The 17,964-nt window shown below is 45.5% G+C and overlaps 4 protein-coding genes and 1 long non-coding RNA gene across 5 annotated transcripts; 3 read left to right on the plus strand and 2 right to left on the minus strand.

Moving 5' to 3' along the window:
• Nucleotides 1–479: 479 nt before the first annotated feature.
• LOC108163039 (protein phosphatase 1L) lies at nt 480–3,706 on the plus strand. The gene is made up of 6 exons (XM_017298091.2): nt 480–1,200; nt 1,300–1,758; nt 1,814–2,399; nt 2,454–2,717; nt 2,790–2,842; nt 2,918–3,706. Exons 2-6 carry the CDS (start codon nt 1,382–1,384, stop codon nt 3,231–3,233), a joined length of 1,596 nt encoding a protein of 531 aa, XP_017153580.1. The 5' UTR covers nt 480–1,200; nt 1,300–1,381; the 3' UTR covers nt 3,234–3,706.
• A 589-nt stretch (nt 3,707–4,295) lies between these two features.
• Nucleotides 4,296–5,874, minus strand: LOC108163041 (guanine nucleotide-binding protein subunit beta-like protein). Its single transcript, XM_017298092.2, has 3 exons — nt 5,683–5,874; nt 5,366–5,577; nt 4,296–5,022 (listed from the first exon to the last, which is right to left on the minus strand). Exons 1-3 carry the CDS (start codon nt 5,789–5,791, stop codon nt 4,387–4,389), a joined length of 957 nt encoding a protein of 318 aa, XP_017153581.1. The 5' UTR covers nt 5,792–5,874; the 3' UTR covers nt 4,296–4,386.
• A 333-nt stretch (nt 5,875–6,207) lies between these two features.
• LOC108164034 lies at nt 6,208–7,407 on the plus strand. Its single transcript, XM_017299613.2, has 2 exons — nt 6,208–6,764; nt 6,833–7,407. The coding sequence occupies exons 1-2, from the start codon at nt 6,676–6,678 to the stop codon at nt 7,077–7,079; spliced, it is 336 nt and encodes a 111-aa protein (XP_017155102.1). The 5' UTR covers nt 6,208–6,675; the 3' UTR covers nt 7,080–7,407.
• A 295-nt stretch (nt 7,408–7,702) lies between these two features.
• Nucleotides 7,703–11,350, plus strand: LOC108162378 (serine/threonine-protein phosphatase PP2A). Its single transcript, XM_017297095.2, has 4 exons — nt 7,703–8,052; nt 9,538–10,101; nt 10,170–10,360; nt 10,453–11,350. Exons 1-4 carry the CDS (start codon nt 7,951–7,953, stop codon nt 10,523–10,525), a joined length of 930 nt encoding a protein of 309 aa, XP_017152584.1. The 5' UTR covers nt 7,703–7,950; the 3' UTR covers nt 10,526–11,350.
• A 3,696-nt stretch (nt 11,351–15,046) lies between these two features.
• Nucleotides 15,047–17,951, minus strand: LOC108162386. Its single transcript, XR_001775567.2, has 3 exons — nt 17,701–17,951; nt 17,464–17,621; nt 15,047–17,369 (listed from the first exon to the last, which is right to left on the minus strand). It is a non-coding gene; the product is annotated as an uncharacterized LOC108162386 (long non-coding RNA).
• Between the last annotated feature and the right edge of the window lie 13 nt (nt 17,952–17,964).

The following is a 17,964-nucleotide window of genomic DNA, read 5'->3' on the forward strand; positions in this document are numbered from 1 at the left end:
TTCATATGTTGCCATCATTTGATTCCATTTTCCATTTCGTTTTGTTTTAGTTCTTCTGAACGTCGCGTGCTGCAGCTCTTGTTTGTGTTTTCAATCTATAGTATTATTAATATTTATTGTTTGTTAAATTGGTATGGATCGACATCACAGGCGCTCGTTAAGGAGTTCTGCAGGTATTTTTCTAATCAAAATATAGTCGGTATACAGTTATACAGAAGTACAGTTAATGGCAAGCAGAAGCAAAGGTCAAGGTAATGCGGAAAATTCTGGTTTAGCTTGGCAACTCATAAACAATTTCATATGTTTCCATTTTCCCCCTTCGCGCCACGAACCCCACAGCCATTCGTACAGACCTCTCCGGTCGAGAGAAAGAGTATTTTCTGCCCCTATATATCGGAAAGAAAAATATCAGACACATATCGATAGCATAAATTTGAATTCAAAAGTTTACGCAGTTTAGGTGAAATATACCGTGGTCTTATTTATGCAAAGATAAAAAATATTGTGATCCTACAAAAGTAATAATTATTAGTATGATTTTCTAAGATTGAGCTCAAGTTGTTATCCTGTTTAAATAAAGGGGGTTTAAGGAGGCTAAGTTAGTGTTTTCATCGGCATATTTCGGTATATTTGCTCGATAAGTCCGGTCAACAAGTGCTGCGGGTTTGTTTTCTATTTAAATCAATTAAAACGAAAGCGAAACGAACTAAAAACGTGTATTAACTCGGCATTGTTTTCGACCAGACCAACTGCTGCAGTGCGTGGTAAATATTTATTGCGACACATAAATGCAGACACACACACGCACAAACATATGACAGATGTGCGACGTGCTTGAATAAAATACATATAGACGACTCGCACACAAACACACGCAGGCACATATACACGTAGTGCGGATGTTCTGATTTTATGCAAGAAATCGAGCTATAATAAGAATCTGAAAATATATTAAAAATATAATGCCAAAGAAAGCAGGCGAGCAACGAGCACGACAAATAATGACAGAGGGAAAAAACGAAAAGCGTCTGTAAGCAACAGCAAAAAGGGACAGGAACGATACGTAAAACAAAACGGGAACAGACACAGGCAGCGCAGCGAAAAATAATAAAAATTCATAAGAAAAACTGATATAGCAGATCCGATTCAATTCGAATTGATTCGACCCGGCTGACGTGCAGCGCCAAGTGTTTCTTTCGAGTACGTTTTCGCAATGGTTTTTAAATGGTTTCTTTATTAATCTGTGGTGTTCCTCTTCATTTCATCCCTCCTCCTCCTCCTTCCAATGCATCCTCATAGCTGATTCAATCGCTTACACGGGCCCAAATCATCTGCGACCTACATCTGAGAGACAGCAGCAGAAGCAGCAGCAGCCCTTCCCATGGACGACGAACTGGAAGATAAGGTGTTCTATCAGACATACGTTTCCCACATGAAAATCCTTTCGAAATTTGCGGTGGGCTTCTCCTCCATCAATTCCCCACTGGCCTACATATGGAAGCTGTGCCGCCTTTATGTCCTCCGGCCGGAGGTGATGTTCTTCGGCCTCATTCTGTTTATCTTGTTGGTCTGTTTGCAAACGTTAGATGTGTGGAGTCGCAGCATTCTGGGACGCTTCCAGGCCTCGTTTGGCCGCCAGAAGGCCGCCAAAATGATGGAGATGTCGGCCATGGCCGGCGACCATCAAAGCTGGGAGGAAGTTAAGCAGCAAAGCTCAGCCTTTGCTGTGCTCGGACGCAGACCACGCATGGAGGATAGGTAAGCACATGCAGCACATCAGTCCTTCAAGCTAATCCCTCTTTTTGTTTCCCAGATTCATTCTTGAGGAGAACATCAACAACAACACTGGCGTCTCCTTCTTTGCGGTCTTCGATGGCCATGGCGGAGAGTTTGCCGCTGATTTTGCCAGGGATGTGCTGGTGAAGAATATCTACAACAAAGTGATTGAGATGTCCAAGCTGTTGAAGACCGAATCTGGTCCGGGAAACTATGACAAGAGTCCCTATCTGGCTCGCAAACAGAGCGGCCGCAAGGATACCGCCAACAAGGAGAACACAGAGCCCGGCGCTGCATCCGTTTCCCGTCGCGACAGTCTGCGCAAGGCCCACAGCACCACGGCCGATTGCAGTGCCCTGAAGCAGAAGACAACGGAGGCCTCCATTGCCGACATTTACACGGCACAGCTGAATGTGGCGATGCGGGCCAGCGGCAATGCGGCGGCTATGGGCTCTTCGTTTCTGAACAACAATAATAATGCACAGAATGGGGGCGCAAACGCTCCGCCGCCCGAACTCGAGGCCAAGTGCTATATCGAGAACGGACGCATCAACTTCGGGAAGCTCATCACAGACGAGATCCTGTCCGCCGACTACAAGCTGGTGGAAAAGGCCAAACAAACGGTAAGTTGTAGTAGACCTCAGAAATGTCGTTTAGTCTGTTGATTCCGTTTTTAGACCAACATTGCAGGTACCACAGCCTTAATAGCCATTGTTCATGGCACTAAACTGATTGTCGCTAATGTGGGTGACTCTCGGGGCGTCATGTACGACTCGCGTGGTATAACCATACCGCTGTCTTTTGACCACAAGCCCCAGCAGGTGCGTGAGCGTAAACGGATACACGATGCCGGTGGGTATATTTCTTTCCGTGGGGTTTGGCGCGTGGCCGGAGTCTTGGCCACATCGCGTGCAATGGGAGATTATCCGCTGAAAGATAAGGTTCGTAGGAAATGATGCTCATCAAATGATTATGGAGCTCTAATCTTGAATGGGGTTTTTCTCTCCATATAGAACCTAGTGATTGCCACGCCTGACATACTGACCTTTGAGTTGAACGATCACAAGTGAGTGCCACGAACCAGAAGCACACAGATTATGACGGATTCTTGTCAACCTAATTCCTTACTTCCGCATTCCAGGCCCCGCTTTCTGATACTTGCTTCTGATGGGCTCTGGGATATATTCAGCAACGAGGAGGCCTGCATCTTTATCCAAGACCACCTCAAGGAGTCGGACTATGGGGCCAAGTCCCTCACAATGGAGTCGTACAAGCGGGGCTCCGTAGACAACATAACCGTCGTGGTGATTGTCTTCAGGAATGATGTCTACAAAATTGGCGGGACATCGGCTGGCAAGGTGGCAGACACTCCTGCCGCTGCTGCTGCTGCTCAACCGTTGACCAAATCCCCGTCCGTTGCTGCTGTGCAACGCTCGAATTCAATCAAAACCAAATGAGGAAGAAGCCCCCAGAGTGCCTGCTAAGAGTTATAGGAATCTTTAGCTTTCCCCCTTGCCTTGCCCTGCGCTCCACTTCCCCGTCCCTCCATCCAAAATATCTAGTTAGGCGAGATGTAAAATTCGTTTGTTAAATGTTAAATGAATCCAAAGGCAGCACCACAAACATCACACCATCACACCACCACACTATCCGAATCACACATGCACACGGAATAGGAGAAAAGGTTCCTTTTCGAATCCCATTTAAGGTTGTTCCATTAGTCAAATGTTGTTTTCGCATCCTCCCACCAGCACCACATTGCCCCTGTACTTTGTTTCTAACCACACACACGCATACACAAACACGATACACCACACCCATTGTCGGACGTAATTATTTATTTAAATTATTTGTTATACGATACTTGTAAAAATAGAAACATTTTCTAAAAGGTGTTTAAAATAAAGAAAGCATTAGAGAATGCACAAGATTCTTGTCGTGTCTTAAGGGGAACAGGCGAAGTATTGAGCTTAAATATAGGAACTGCATTCTTTAAACCGATCGGAGACCTACAGTCTGGAATAGGAACTGCAGAGTTGCACCAGGTTTCATAGAGAAAAGCTATTATAATTTTATAGCAACCTGCTTTAGTTGTTCATATCAAGCAGCACAGTTTCACAGTATTCTCGTACCCGTGCTTCTGTCGCGAGTACCTTTTTTGGAGCTCTCTGACTCTGCAGACTCGGGCCAGAGCGAAAACCGAATGTACATTTTTTTTGCATACTTGGACATACCCTTTTAAAATGCGTTGGTTGAAGAATAAATCTAGGCAGATAATTTCAGATGAAAATCTGCTTGAAAAGTTTCTTAGCAAAAGGCTTCGATAGTTTCATAGAAGCCTGCTCTTAGAGATTCATAGAAATTATCATGGTTTCATAGCAGGGAACTCTTTAATTTCTTAGCAATCAGCTGAAAATTCTAATACCTTCACAAATATCTCTCTCCTCTCGTTACTCTCCAAATCTTCTTTTCTTCAGATTTCTTATCACTATTCAAATTCTCCCATAAATAGAACCAAATTCCGCTTTATAAAGGACGCTTAATATTTTATTTTTGTTTTCGCTTCAACAAATCAAATGGGCGACCAGGGCATAGACATAGTCCAAGAGCTTAGTGAGCTGATACAGACACTTGCCAGACGCGGATGGTGTTGTCAGAGTAGCCGGCGAACAGAGTCTGGCCGTCGGTGGACCAGGCCAGAGACAGACACTGGGGCTGATCGGCCTTGGAAGTGGGCGAGACGACCTCGGGGCGCAGCTCCTCGACGGTCTTCTTGCATGCCAGATCCCAGATCTTGATGGATGGGCCGTAGGCGACGCACAGCCAGTAGCGGTTGGGCGAGAAGCACAGGGCATTGATGATGTCGTTGTGCTCCAGGGTGTACAGGTTCTTGCCGTCATTAAGATCCCACAGCAGAGCCTTGGAGTCCTTACCGCCGGAGGTGCACAGCGAGCCGTCGGGAGAGACGGTGACGGTGTTCAGGTAGCCGTTGTGGCCGTGATGGTTGTTCTTCAGCTTGCAGTTGGCCAAGTTCCAGACCTTGACGGTGCGATCCCAGCCGCAAGACACGATGATGGGATTCGAGTGGTTGGGCGAGAAACGCACGCACGACACCCAATCGGTGTGGCCATCTTCCTGGATGGTGAACTTGCACTCGGCCAGGGTGTTCCACAGCTTGATGGTCTTGTCCCGAGAACCGGACACGATCTGACGGTTATCAGCCGAGAAGGCCACCGACAGCACATCCTAAAATCAACGGAGAACAGCCATTATTAGTTGTGGTATCACAATGGGTGCGTTCTTAGGATCAAGTGGGGTGGGGGATTTTCAGTGTTTGCCTACTTACGACAGAGCCTCGAGCAAATGAGAGGGGACGCTGACCCGGCGGAGAACCGTTCATACAGATGTCAACCAGAAATTCTGCCTCGCATAGGCGCAATAATTTCGATCTGTACATGGCAATGGCACTCTCTCTTCCCTAACCGCACTCCTAACCTTACACCGGCCATTTACCAGTACAGATCTGTTTTTTGTTCAATAGCAAATCTCATTTCCCTGAGCAACTAAATTAATTGGAAACTTATCCCACCTTGGTGTGTCCCTCGAAGCGGCGAGTGGTCTTGCCGGCAGCCAGATCCCACAGACGAAGGGTCTGATCCCAGGAGCCGGACAGAGCGTAGTTTCCATCGGACGAGAGGACAACATCGCTGATGAAGTGGGAGTGGCCGTACAGGCGCTTCTGGGGATAGCCGTAGTTGGTATCCTCATCGCGGGTCAGCTTCCAGACGATCAGGGTCTTGTCTGCAGATGGGTAAACACAACATTAGATGGGTCCTTCGGATGGCAGAGATATCTGCGGATTTGTTTCATCTTCGGCATTCGCGAAAGCGGCTTCCGAGTACTTGCCACGGGAGGCCGAGATGATGGTGTCGGGATCCTTGGGGTTGGTGGCGATTTGGGTGACCCAGCCATTGTGGCCGATCAGGGTACCACGCAATTGCAATGTCTCAGACATTTTCAGTCAATTAAATATTTGCAACGGGAGCGCAATTGAAACACGTCCAAAGGCGCTGCAAGCTGGCAGAAAAAGAGGAACATCCGGCCAGTGTTCGACACGTTGGCAAATGTCAAAATGGGAATAGTGCTGGAAGACGCACGGGAAATACCAAATAGAGTTTATTTTGTCGACCTTGTCCAATAAAATCAAGTATTTAAAATAAATCAGCCAAGTAGAAAACAGGTTAATTAATCGGATTAAATTATGTGGGCAGGGCTGAGAGATATATCTCGCTAGTAATGTTCGACGGAATATCAAAAACGAAGAATATTTTCGAAAATTTTTCGGTATATTTAAAAAATGTCAAAATGACAGCCGTTCGCTATCGAGGAACTGCCACCACCAGAGATCAGCTGTCACGATTTATCGAAGCACTGCCATCTCAATTGCGGAACAAAACAAAGAAATCTTTTTTATTAGATTTGTGGGGTGGGGGAGATTTTTCCGTAGACGGCCGATTTAAACCGATTTAAAACCATTAATCCGACCACAGAGCAGACCATCGCTGAAACTGGGCTACCGGCAACACCATCGCCCTAAAGCCAGCCGAGCAGTCAATGTGGTGCCTGGTTTCGGTGGCGGCCGGCGCTGCCCTGGCCAATCACGCAGATGTCGCCAAGTACGTGCCCTGCATCTCCCCAGCTACGACAGACTGCCGGAATGTACCACTGCCGGTGTGCGGAAAGAATATCCGTGCCCAGGTGTAGCTCTGTCTCCTATTCTACGGCGTGTATCCGGCCAACGACTGTATATCCGCCTTCTGGCGCTGTGACGAAAGGACTGGCCTGCGAATCAGTTCAGCTGGTAGTCAGTCGTGGGCAGCGACAAGGCTCTGATCGGCGATGGTACCACCTGTGACAGCTGTTACAACGTCCACGATGAGGCCGACTGCTGCAACCGGCCAGGAGACTTTCAGTGTCCCATCAACAAGGTGAGTGGAAAGACTCGATATCTGCCCAAATTCTTAAACTAACAATATCCTACTCCACCTTTCTACAGCATCGCATATCGGCCAAGCAGATCAATGAGATTGTATCAACTCATCCCAAGGCCAAAACTGTTAATCTCCTTGATGACAGTCCAACGGTGGACTCCGCTTAATGATGCGACCAATGATCTGTCTAGGGCCATCTTTGATGACGGTCCGTCGCCTTTGCCTGCGAAACCGTTGCCAAAGTCTCTCTTTGATGATGATCTGGAAGATGACTTCCTAAGCTCCTTTTCGCCCAAGCCAAAGCCACCATAACAAAAACTTAAATCCTCCCTATTCGATGACGATGATTAGGATATAGATGATATTTTTGTCAAGCCATCGATGCAGCCGAACAATCACTCAGAGAGATTAGTTGGAAAAAACCTCTCTGTTTGATGATGACCTTGACCAGGATGATGTCCTTGATTTGTTTGGCTCAAAGACCAGCAACATTACGACTGTTTTTTTTTTTTTGTTGAACTATTTTGTTTAACCCTTTAAGCCTAAAAACTAGCCAATCTTGTAGAACATTTATTCATCAATGGCCTAAAATTAGTTAGCCAGAATTATTCAACGAAATATAGAAATTGAACAATATAAACGACTATCCCCTTTCGTTTTTTTTTGTTTGGCCATTTTCGATAAAACCTCTTTATATGCAAAATGCAATAAAAGCATTTGATTAAAATAAGCTAGTTAATTAGAAAATTGATTTATTAATCGTATAAAACTATGTGGGCATGTCTAAATGTTCTATATAGCTGAGAATATTCCACGAAAGATCAAAAACGAGGAATATGTAAAATAGAACATGAATTTGTCAGTATATTTACGGTATATTTTTTAAATGAGACGGTATGTTTCGGTATATGTCTGAGGGTCGGACTTAGGGGGTATATTTGATCGATAAGTCCGCGGTCACACTGGTCGTCGGGAACAAAAAATACGAAGAAAAAATTGCTTTATTCAACGAAATTTTGCATCAATCTCTTGAGCGCAAAATTTCAGACGAGAGCAAGTGTAAACGCGGTCAGCAATCTAATTTGCGCGGATAATATATTTCTTTCTTACCCCCGGTTAATAAAAAGGCGTCAAAATTGAATCGACAAAGATTGACGAGTCGTTTCCTTCCACCACAACTGCGATGGAGGATAAAGCGACAACAAAAGATCTTGATCAATGGATTGAGCAGTTGAACGAATGCAATCAGTTGACAGAAACACAAGTTCGCACCCTCTGCGATAAGGTAAGGGATTTTAGCTCGCCCTAAAATCAAAGGTTTAAAAATAATTTTCATGATTGCATGCGAGTAATTTTTTTTGCAAATGGTGCTGCTGCTTCTGCGTGCGTCTACCTCTCTCGCTCGCACTCGCGCTCGTTCATGAATCATGACGCTCTTGCTTGCTTGCACAGTAGCGGTGGCGGCAGCGGCTTGCGTCGCCATATTGGAATATTGGTAAATTCCAACAGCCAAGCGGCCGCTATAACCTGCTCGAGTGCAAGTGAGACCAACATACAGTGCGTTGCGTGTGTGTGAATGCGACAACTAGTACAGCGCTTGGTCTAATGGGCTAAACCTGGGCAAAAGAGATATTTTTTGTATTGTACAATTTCCCAGTTTGTTGTTTAATGACAGGGCATTGCGTGTGGTTGTTGTTGCTGCTACTGCACTTGAGGAAATTGGCAAACAACCTTGCCGCACCGCCCTCCTATCAATCAGCAATTGTTTTTTTTTCGCTGAGTAAATATTACTTAATGTTTTTGTATGTTGGTGTGCGATGCTGCCTCTAGAATATGTATCTATGTGCGTACTTGGCCCCATACAAAAGCAGGTCTCGCATCTAGATAAATGCATATGCAAGTGTTGAAGTGTACTCTATTCTGAGTTTCATTCGAGGAATATTTAATTCAATTCATCTCAAGCCATCTCAAGGAATTGTGCCGCTTTTAATTGTTATTAATTTGCCGATTTTACCGTTCAATGCCCACGCACACTAGCATTCTCTCGACACTCAAAAGCGCACACATATGCAAACAAACACTCAGAGAGTACAAATGGAGAGAGAGAGACCCATACAGATAACGATTCATTGATTTGGGAGTAAGTGGGGTTATGTTTGCGTCACCCAATATTTAGACTGTTCCCATTAATGGTCTCTCCCGCAGACAGCAAAAGAGTGTTCTATTCTTCTCTGACGTATCTTCCACTTTGTCTTGACCCGTTCCGCCCTCGCCCATTCCTCTAAAAGGGTGCTGGCCGCGAGCGAAGATAGACAGAAGGAGAGAGAGCAAGCATAGCATCCTCTGTTTCTCTGTGTGGGTGAGCGGCCTCGTGATGTGCTTTCAAATCCCCTTGCGATAGGCCTCTGGGGCAGGCGGAAGCACCAGCCTCAAGGTAATACATATGGCTAAATATCTAATTGGCTCACGCATAGATCTTGCAAAGCGGCAGAAGCTACGGTTCCGGTCCATCCCGGAACTGGTCTTGTCATCTACCCATCCATAAGCAGCAGTAGCATTCGTACAAAGAGAGCAAAGAACGGGCATATCATAGATCTTGGCCCTGCCCTTACCCTTACCCTATAGCAGGGGTCTCTCACCCCTTCTTGTTGCTAGCTATTTTTGGCCTTTCTTACAGCAATGATATCATCTACTCGAGAACTACCATGCGAATGAATGAATGAACCATTTTGGCTGACTCTTTATTCATCTCTTTTTTCCCCTTGTCCAGGCCAAGGAGATCCTCTCCAAGGAGTCGAACGTGCAGGAGGTCAAATGTCCCGTCACAGTCTGCGGCGATGTGCACGGCCAGTTCCACGACCTGATGGAGCTGTTCCGGATAGGCGGCAAGTCCCCTGACACAAACTACTTGTTCATGGGCGACTATGTGGACCGCGGCTACTATTCCGTGGAGACTGTCACCTTGCTGGTGGCGCTGAAGGTGCGCTACCGCGAGCGCATCACCATCCTGCGCGGCAACCACGAGTCGCGCCAGATCACACAGGTGTACGGCTTCTACGATGAGTGTCTGCGCAAGTACGGCAACGCCAATGTGTGGAAGTATTTCACGGACCTGTTCGACTACTTGCCGCTGACGGCGCTGGTGGATGGGCAGATCTTCTGCCTGCACGGCGGCCTCAGTCCGTCAATCGACAGCCTGGATCACATTCGGGCCCTCGACCGCTTGCAGGAGGTGCCCCATGAGGGACCCATGTGCGATCTGCTATGGTCCGATCCCGATGACAGGGGTGGCTGGGGAATCTCACCCCGTGGTGCCGGCTACACCTTTGGACAGGTGAGTGTTAATCGAATTATCACCGTTCGAGGAGAGGCATAACTAAATCCGGGACTATCCGTTCTTAGGACATTTCGGAAACGTTCAACAACACAAACGGCCTGACGCTCGTCTCGCGTGCCCATCAACTGGTGATGGAGGGCTACAACTGGTGTCACGATCGTAATGTGGTCACAATCTTCTCAGCGCCAAACTATTGCTACAGATGCGGCAACCAGGCGGCTCTTATGGAACTGGATGATTCACTTAAATTTTCATTGTGAGTACTACCGGGATAGATACAATAGTCTTTCTTTCTGAAAGTGATTCACTATATCGTTTTTTTTCCCCTCCTTTGTCTTTTCTCCGTAGCCTACAATTTGATCCAGCACCGCGGCGCGGCGAGCCCCATGTTACGCGAAGAACACCCGATTATTTCCTTTAAGCTGGATTGCGCTTACATTTAAACATATTACATCGCATTATAAAAACAAGAACAACAAGAAACCCCAATATATAATATAAACAAAACAAAAGAAACGAGAAACCAAGCAACAACAAAAAGTATATAAATTAAACAACAAAATGGCAAATGCTGTTGATGATTAAGAAAACAGAAACCCAACAGATAATATTTAAACCTATTCTCGATGCATTTGTTTGAAACAATTCGAGAACGATGCAAAAAGCAACAGCCTTTGATCGTTCATCGTTGATTGTTGTTTGCCCAGAAAAATTCAAGTCGCGTTTCGGGAGCGACAAAAGATATATCAAAGATAGCGCAAGAAGAGCGAGGAGTGGCGGAGAAGCAGGAGCCGGATGAAATCATGATACAATCCAATCAAACCTACCAACCTACCAACCAACCAACCAACAACCAAGCAACAAGAACTACAACTACTTAGCTAAATTTGTTAATTTATAAAAATAACGAACTAAGCGCGCCGCCAGCAGAAAGCAGAAGCCAGAGCCCAAAATGGGAATGATGGATGGATAAACGGATGGATTATGACATGTGTGTGTGGGGATTTTAGGGGGGATGTGGGAGGGGGGGGCCGAGGATATGACTATGACAAAGGATGAAGGACTAAGAACAACTGACATACGAACCCAGGACAACAGCAGACGGCAGCATGTGGGTGTAGCGCGAGAAGCATGAGGATATAGCAGGAGCAGCACGAGAAGCAGCAGCAGCAGCAGCAATGGGGATAAAGTGCGAGGCGGGCCAGCGATTCATAGAAACAAGAAGAAAAAAATTATATAAAGAAAATGAGGAAAACGTTTAATATTACTGATTAAAATTACAAAAACAAAAAAAGCGAATAAAATTATTAAAAAAAGCAAATAAAAAAACCACACCACAAAACAAAAAAGAAAAAGATTAAAAAAAATTCATTACAAATTAAGTTCATATGTAACTTTAATAATAATAAAAGAAAACCACACAAAAAACACAACAAGGAAATTGCCATAATTCCCAAAACTAACGGTTCAAGGGAGGACAATGAATGTGGTTGCATTTTAAGAGAGAGCCAGAGAGAGAGTGCTTAAGAGAGTGCGGAATTTAAGAGCGAGCTTCAAAGAGAGGAGATAAATATTGTTGCCTCTTAGGGAGATTGAAACCTGCTCTTTCCTCCAAAAGAAACCTAAGAGCGAATACCGTTAGAAGTATCCATTATTTCTCAAAGCTGGCAATGCCATGCTTTGCCATTTGCCCTGCGGCTAACGGTAGTGTGTATGCGAGCCTGCCAAAGATAACACGACCGAAAAAGGAAGCGGAAGTCGGGCATCAAACGGCTCCCTAATTGAGACCACAAGACCAGACAAGACTAGACGACACGACAGGCTCTGGGACCGAGACCACGAGGCATCCATCGGCATCCCGCCCCCGAAAAACGATTCCAAAGTCAGAATCGAAATCAGAGCCTGCTCTCGGTAACGGTAACGGGCCGGGTCGCATTTGATTCCAAGGGAAAGCGAAAGCAAATCTTGGCAACTTTGTATAATTTTTGGAATATTTTAGCAGCCACACACAGTACTGTTTGTGTGTGTTTTTGTTGGAAATTCTAATTTCAAAACATGCTTGGGACCCTCAAGTGCCCAAGAACTTGCTCCACACGAACCCGCACCCACACCCTCACTCCCCCAAAGAACATACTCCGTACACCTACCGAGACTTGTCATCTATCATGCCCCAACAAACCAGGAATGGATGCGAGGTCGGGGGCGGAGGTAATTGTCGCCATCGGGCCGGGGGGTCCTTGGCTGCTTCTGTGGAGAGTTTATATCAGGGGAGGGGGTGGTGGGGCTGTTTCTCTGGATTCTGGGAGGTTGGAGCAGATTGTATTTGTCGTTGGGGCAGCGACAGCCACTGCTACTGCGACTGCGACTGCGGCGTATGCGACATGGAAAATCCATTATCACGAAGTGAATTTTTACTGAAAAATTTACATACCCCCACAGCTCTCATCTCTCCTCTTCCCCCCTATCCCACCGCTCGCTCATATAAATGTGAAAATAAATCCTGAGTGCGTGCTGTTCGGGAGGAGGATGGGCGGGATGGTGGTAGAAGGATGGTAGGGATGCTGTTCGGCTGCATGGAATATAACCCACAGAAATATGTACAACTCTATTTGATGGGCCGTTATTAAGTTAAGGAATGCCACACACACAAAAAAGTTCTCTACCAAGAATCATCCACCTAGCAAAAGATTGTATTTAATTAAAGGCATAAATTTAAAATGTATCCTACGCCTCCTCCTACCCCTGCAATTCGCCCTTAAGGCCTCTCCTAGATGATGGCCGAAAATGTTTGGACCATAAAACAAAAGTAAGTGAATCGGGATGATGGATACGGTTAAGGTTTCGTTTCGGGATGCACGAGAGAGAGGATACGCTTACGGTTTAGGGACCAGGAGCAGCAGGATCTGTGTAGAGGTAGCCTAAATATTAAAAATTTAAATGAACTGCTCACTTTTTACGATTTTGTCCTTAGTTTACGACTGTCTGGGGTGGGGCGGGGTGCTCTGCCTAAACAAACGTTTTTCGTATTTTTATCGTCTCTGGGTATGGGGGTAATTTTTGGGTTTGGCCGGGGCTATAGTGTATGGTGGTTGTGGCAGGGAGGGGGGCTGCCATTCTCCGTGCAAGTATCTTTTACGATGCAAATTTGTTGCCATAAAATTGAAGAGTGTAGCCAAAAGTGAGGCGCTTTGCCTAAATAAACTTTGCAGACTACAATGATGATGATGAGTTGCCATTGCCCCTGGTTGATGATGATGATGCCTCGTCCGCCCGTTCAACCGCCCGCCACGTGCTGCCTGCCTGCCTGTCAGTCTCGATTTTCTCTCTGGCGAAAGGTTGAAAGGTCAGGCCTGGTTAGAAGCAGCAGCAGCACAACACTCACACGTTCAGGAAGGGTAGTATGGTGTAAAAAGGGGAGATCCTAGGGCGCGATTGGCTCTTCGTAAAGCGTAAACCGTACAGGCGGCAAATCAACGAAAATCGATTCCCGCTAAATACCCAAGTTGGGGCCTCCCCCAGTACCCAGTACCCAGGAGTTAACAACGTTAACCCAGCCTCAACTTGGCAATATACAAAACTTTTTCCACTTCTCACTCCACGCCCCCCCTCTGGCTGATAAATCCCCAGCGATTTGCGTCTCAGTCCCAGTCCAAGTCTGTCATCGTGCTTTATTTTTGTGCTATTCTTTTTCTGTATTGTGTATTCTGTATTTATTTAAATTCTTTTACACTTTTTATGCCAATTCCTGCTTCGTTTTCGGCTACTACTCGTAATCTATGGTCTCTTACTTGGCAGCTAATCTACGAGTAACCTTAACTGAAAGCTATCTCCACTCTCTGATTAGATAAGACACGAGTAATTAGCGCGAGAGTTTAGATAACTTGAAGATTACTGCGGGTCAGTGAGGGGAATACAGTCGGACTCATGTAACACAAACTTTTTTGGACAAGAAATTAATTGGATTTCCCTAGCCAGCTTACACAGTGTATTTGTGTCTCAATTTAATTGCAACTTAAATATTTAAAAAAAATATAGGATATTCTAATAGGTTGCCTAAAGGTTCACCAGGTGTTACCTGGTGTCAATTTCAAAAGTTATAAGGCATTAATACCTATTGTACTAAAAATTAGGATAGTTCCAGGTTCATTGACCTACCACACTACCAGTAAACTAAGCATTAAGCAATACCATTCCCTATCGAAGACGAATGTTTCAGAAAAGGAATATCATTTCTTCTTTGTAAAGTAATTTAAAGGATAATAGAACACATAGATATCAAAAGTAAGTGAAAAAGTATATGATTTTGAAGGCAAGGGGGAACAGTTGGAAGGCCACGAATTTTAATGATGAAAATGAGAGAGTAATGGCCAGTTTCTCGACTTCGGGTTAACTTTAATCGGAATATTAAAAGTGTCCGATAATGAAAATTCGGTTTCCTCAAGCTGTAAACGTAGACAGCAGAAGAGCGACATAGTATCTACGTTTTCTAGAAACTTTGATGGTTACAATATTATAAATATATCTTTGTAGGGGACGCAATAATACTTTAAGTACCCCTTAAACCCGAGACTTGATTTCAATAAAATACCACAGAAGGTAACAGCTGCGGTTCACATTTGGCGTGTGTTGGTCTTTGGGAAGTTTCACTGTTGATTAAATCAGTAATTAGTACGACACCGGCCTCTACAGGCGCACATGTCGTCGAAACACACACTACTATCTCTATCACTGTTCCCACACACACACACACACACACACACATATGAACTACAGATGGAACCACAGGCTGCTGCTGCTGCTGCTCTTTTGCTTTTACTTTTGTTTCCTTTCTTTCGTTTCGTGCTGCCCTTCCACCTGCAGGAATTACTCAAATTTATCTATGTTCCAGGGCATTCCTATAGTCACTCTATATCCATCTCGCTCCTGGACTCCCCCTCTCCCTTTCTATAGCGTTGTTTTATTTTTGTTTCTACTTTGTCGCTTTCTATTTGTTGTTGCTGGCCTTTTCTGCTGCGGGCATTGACTGACTTCCTTCCGCCTGCCCGCTCTTTCAGGAATACGGATGGTATGGGATGGTATGGTATGGGACTGGGGGGATAAGTTCAAGTGAAGCTGGAGCACCGTGCTCCAAAGTCGGATCCGGGAGCCGCCTGGCGCCTCTCTTCCGTTTCTCCGTTGCGTTGCGTGTTTCGCTTTTGTACGTTTTCTATTGCCGCTTCCTTCCGATATTCCTGTCCTCTTCTCTCTTCTCTGTTGTATTTATATTTTCTTTATTCTTTTTTTTTTGCTTCTCCCTCTTTTTTTTTGGTTCTTCGTTCTTTCCAGAATTTTTATACCGTGCTTTTGGATGAGGGACGACATGGAGTATATTGTATTGGTGTAGATTCTTGTATAAAATCGGAATAATGCCTGGATCTTGGAGATCAGTAAAGCTATAAACGAATATTTTGGTCCTTCCTTATCGCTTATATCATCTTTATCAACATCTCTACCTTTTATCGGCTTCACTTTCCTTCCTTGAAAAATAGGACGAAGCTGTGAAGACATTATCTACACATAATACAATAATATAAAACGTTAAAGTTCGGAATATTTTTACAGCCAGAATGATGAAGTATCGATCAATGCAAATGACATATCCTATGAAAGTAATGCAAGTTCTTACATTCTAATTAAAACTAGGATTTAAATTAAATACAGTCAAAATGTGGCAAGGAACATCTCTTGTTGGGAATGTATTGCCATATATTCATTCTCCTCTTATTAAGAGGGTTTTTTTTTTCATTTTTATAGAGAATGTTGGAATATTTGGGTATCTTCTAGTCCTTAGACTCCAACTGTGGCTCGCTTGGATTTTTTCTTTATTTCCCAGTGAATTTGGTTGTCTCGCACGTGAGCCGCATAATGAAATTTGCTGCCCCGACACGGCGGCCACTCCCTATTGTCTGTGTGTGTGTTTCGGTCGTGTCCTCCCTCTCGCTGTGTTGTGTGTGTGCTCCGGGGTGTGCCCAGCTGCTTAGCCTAATCTTATGTCGCCTTAAAGAGATGTCATTGGAGTTGCCTCCAGCTCCAGCTTCTGCTCCAGATGCTCCCTGCTGCTTCCACAACTTAATGCGAAGGAATCAGAGTTTTGGCCTGGTCTTATTTGCATTCCCGTGCGCCCAAAAGGTGACAACACAAAATGCTCAATGTGGCAAAAAACAAGCTCCCATCGACATTACCGAACAAAAACCAACAACACACACACATACAGAGGCAGACAGCTTGGGGTCTTAGCCTGGTCCAATGTCTGACCCCATCTCCTGCTCGGTTGTATGCCTCCTGCCTCCTATCGTTTCACACTTTTTGGCTGCGCTGTGCTTTCAAGTGGAAAATTACTTTCGCAGCTTTATGATGCGGAAATTATATGAAAATCATGGCGAATTTGCCTTACAAGGAATGCGATTCGGCCAGGACCACGACGCGGACCGTATTCTGCTCCGCATATCCTGTATACATCTGCATATGTAGCCGTAGCCTCTTCTGCCAGCTTTTCTCTGTGCGCTATCTCTGAGCCCCGATCAAGGCACCAGCCACGCCACGCCCACAGCAGCCAGCCAGCAAGCAGCCAGCAGTCGCATAATGAAACGAGCTTTTGGCTCTGGCGATGGGATGCCGTTGACAACTTGGTTGAGGACTCATCCTATACTCCACTTTGCCACGCCGGCAGCTGCTGACTGGCTCCATTTCCATTTGAATTAGCATAAAACGAGGCGGCTTACGTCTGTCTATTGTAGGATGGTTGGGGCATGCAGATGGGGTGTACTGTGCCGTGCCACTCCGAATCAAAGCCACCGTCGTCGAGTGCGGGGCGAGATATCATCTGTTGCTGCTGTTCCTTCTGCTTTTACTTCTGCTCCTGTGCGACGACGACGACGACTTCGTTATCTTTTTAACTTGCTGCCGTCGTTTATTTAACTGATAATGATTTGATGGCAGTTGGCTAAGCTTTCGACAAAGCCCTGTCTCCCACACCGGCGCCGACTCGACTCCCATCGCCCATCTCCGGGTGGTGGCCCAACTCCTAGACCCATTTCCACGCCCATTCCTGTGCCATTTACTGAGGTCAATTACACGCTTTCGATTAAATTTGCCATGGATTGGTGATGGTGTTGCCTGCTGGGTGTTGACACGGAACAGCTGCCTTAGAACGAGGAGTCCCGTCTCCCCGCTTTCGGGTCTTCTCTTTTTCCCAGCATTCATCCTGCTCTGCTCGCCTTTGCCTGCTAGGGAATGGGAATCGGAATGGGAATGGTGGAGAGAGGTATGTTGTATGTGTGGCACAAATAAAGTTGAATTATTATTTTTCTTTATGCTTACTTCGGTCGGAGGGGGGGCTCCTGTGGTTGGGGGCTAAGTGCGTGCCCGGAATGCTCAAGTGTTGCCAAGTTGCATATTCGCTTCGTTATCCCCCATTGGGGTTATGCCACCAGCAAGCAAAAGCAGCAGCAGCAACAGCAGCTCCATCGTCAAGCGCGCTTTAAAGAGGGGATTACGCAAACCATATTGGATATTTAACAAGGAATTGCTGGCATTTCTGTATAAATTCCAGCATACTTATCCCATTATTAATACGCAGTGGCGGTATTTTCTTGAATGGCATTTAAATTTGTGGTTCTTTCACGTTTTTAGGTGGTTTTAGGACGGCATTCGCTTGTTTTTCGTGGCGGCTGCAAAACGTAAACAAAGGGTCGCCATATTTCGATGACACTCCAGTGTGACCATTTTTTGCAGAGAGTCTATTCTAATTGAACGGAATTTTGAGAGAGCGAATGAGAATGGGAAGAAAGAGCCAGGAAAAGAAAAAGATCACGCGACATT

This window comes from Drosophila miranda, chromosome 4, assembly GCF_003369915.1.
Source record: "Drosophila miranda strain MSH22 chromosome 4, D.miranda_PacBio2.1, whole genome shotgun sequence".
Taxonomy (NCBI): domain Eukaryota; kingdom Metazoa; phylum Arthropoda; class Insecta; order Diptera; family Drosophilidae; genus Drosophila; species Drosophila miranda.

Coding starts and splice junctions, on each gene's coding strand:
- LOC108162378 (XM_017297095.2), top strand. CDS start 7,951: ATGGAGGATAAAGCGACAACAAAAGATCTTGATCAATGGATTGAGCAG. Junction 8,053..9,537: donor TTCGCACCCTCTGCGATAAG/GTAAGGGATTTT, acceptor CCCCTTGTCCAG/GCCAAGGAGATCCTCTCCAA. Junction 10,102..10,169: donor CCGGCTACACCTTTGGACAG/GTGAGTGTTAAT, acceptor ATCCGTTCTTAG/GACATTTCGGAAACGTTCAA.
- LOC108164034 (XM_017299613.2), top strand. CDS start 6,676: ATGGTACCACCTGTGACAGCTGTTACAACGTCCACGATGAGGCCGACT. Junction 6,765..6,832: donor TTCAGTGTCCCATCAACAAG/GTGAGTGGAAAG, acceptor ACCTTTCTACAG/CATCGCATATCGGCCAAGCA.
- LOC108163041 (XM_017298092.2), bottom strand. CDS start 5,791: ATGTCTGAGACATTGCAATTGCGTGGTACCCTGATCGGCCACAATGGC. Junction 5,578..5,682: donor CATCATCTCGGCCTCCCGTG/GCAAGTACTCGG, acceptor ACCCATCTGCAG/ACAAGACCCTGATCGTCTGG. Junction 5,023..5,365: donor GCTTCGAGGGACACACCAAG/GTGGGATAAGTT, acceptor CGTTGATTTTAG/GATGTGCTGTCGGTGGCCTT.
- LOC108163039 (XM_017298091.2), top strand. CDS start 1,382: ATGGACGACGAACTGGAAGATAAGGTGTTCTATCAGACATACGTTTCC. Junction 1,759..1,813: donor AGACCACGCATGGAGGATAG/GTAAGCACATGC, acceptor TTTGTTTCCCAG/ATTCATTCTTGAGGAGAACA. Junction 2,843..2,917: donor TTTGAGTTGAACGATCACAA/GTGAGTGCCACG, acceptor TCCGCATTCCAG/GCCCCGCTTTCTGATACTTG.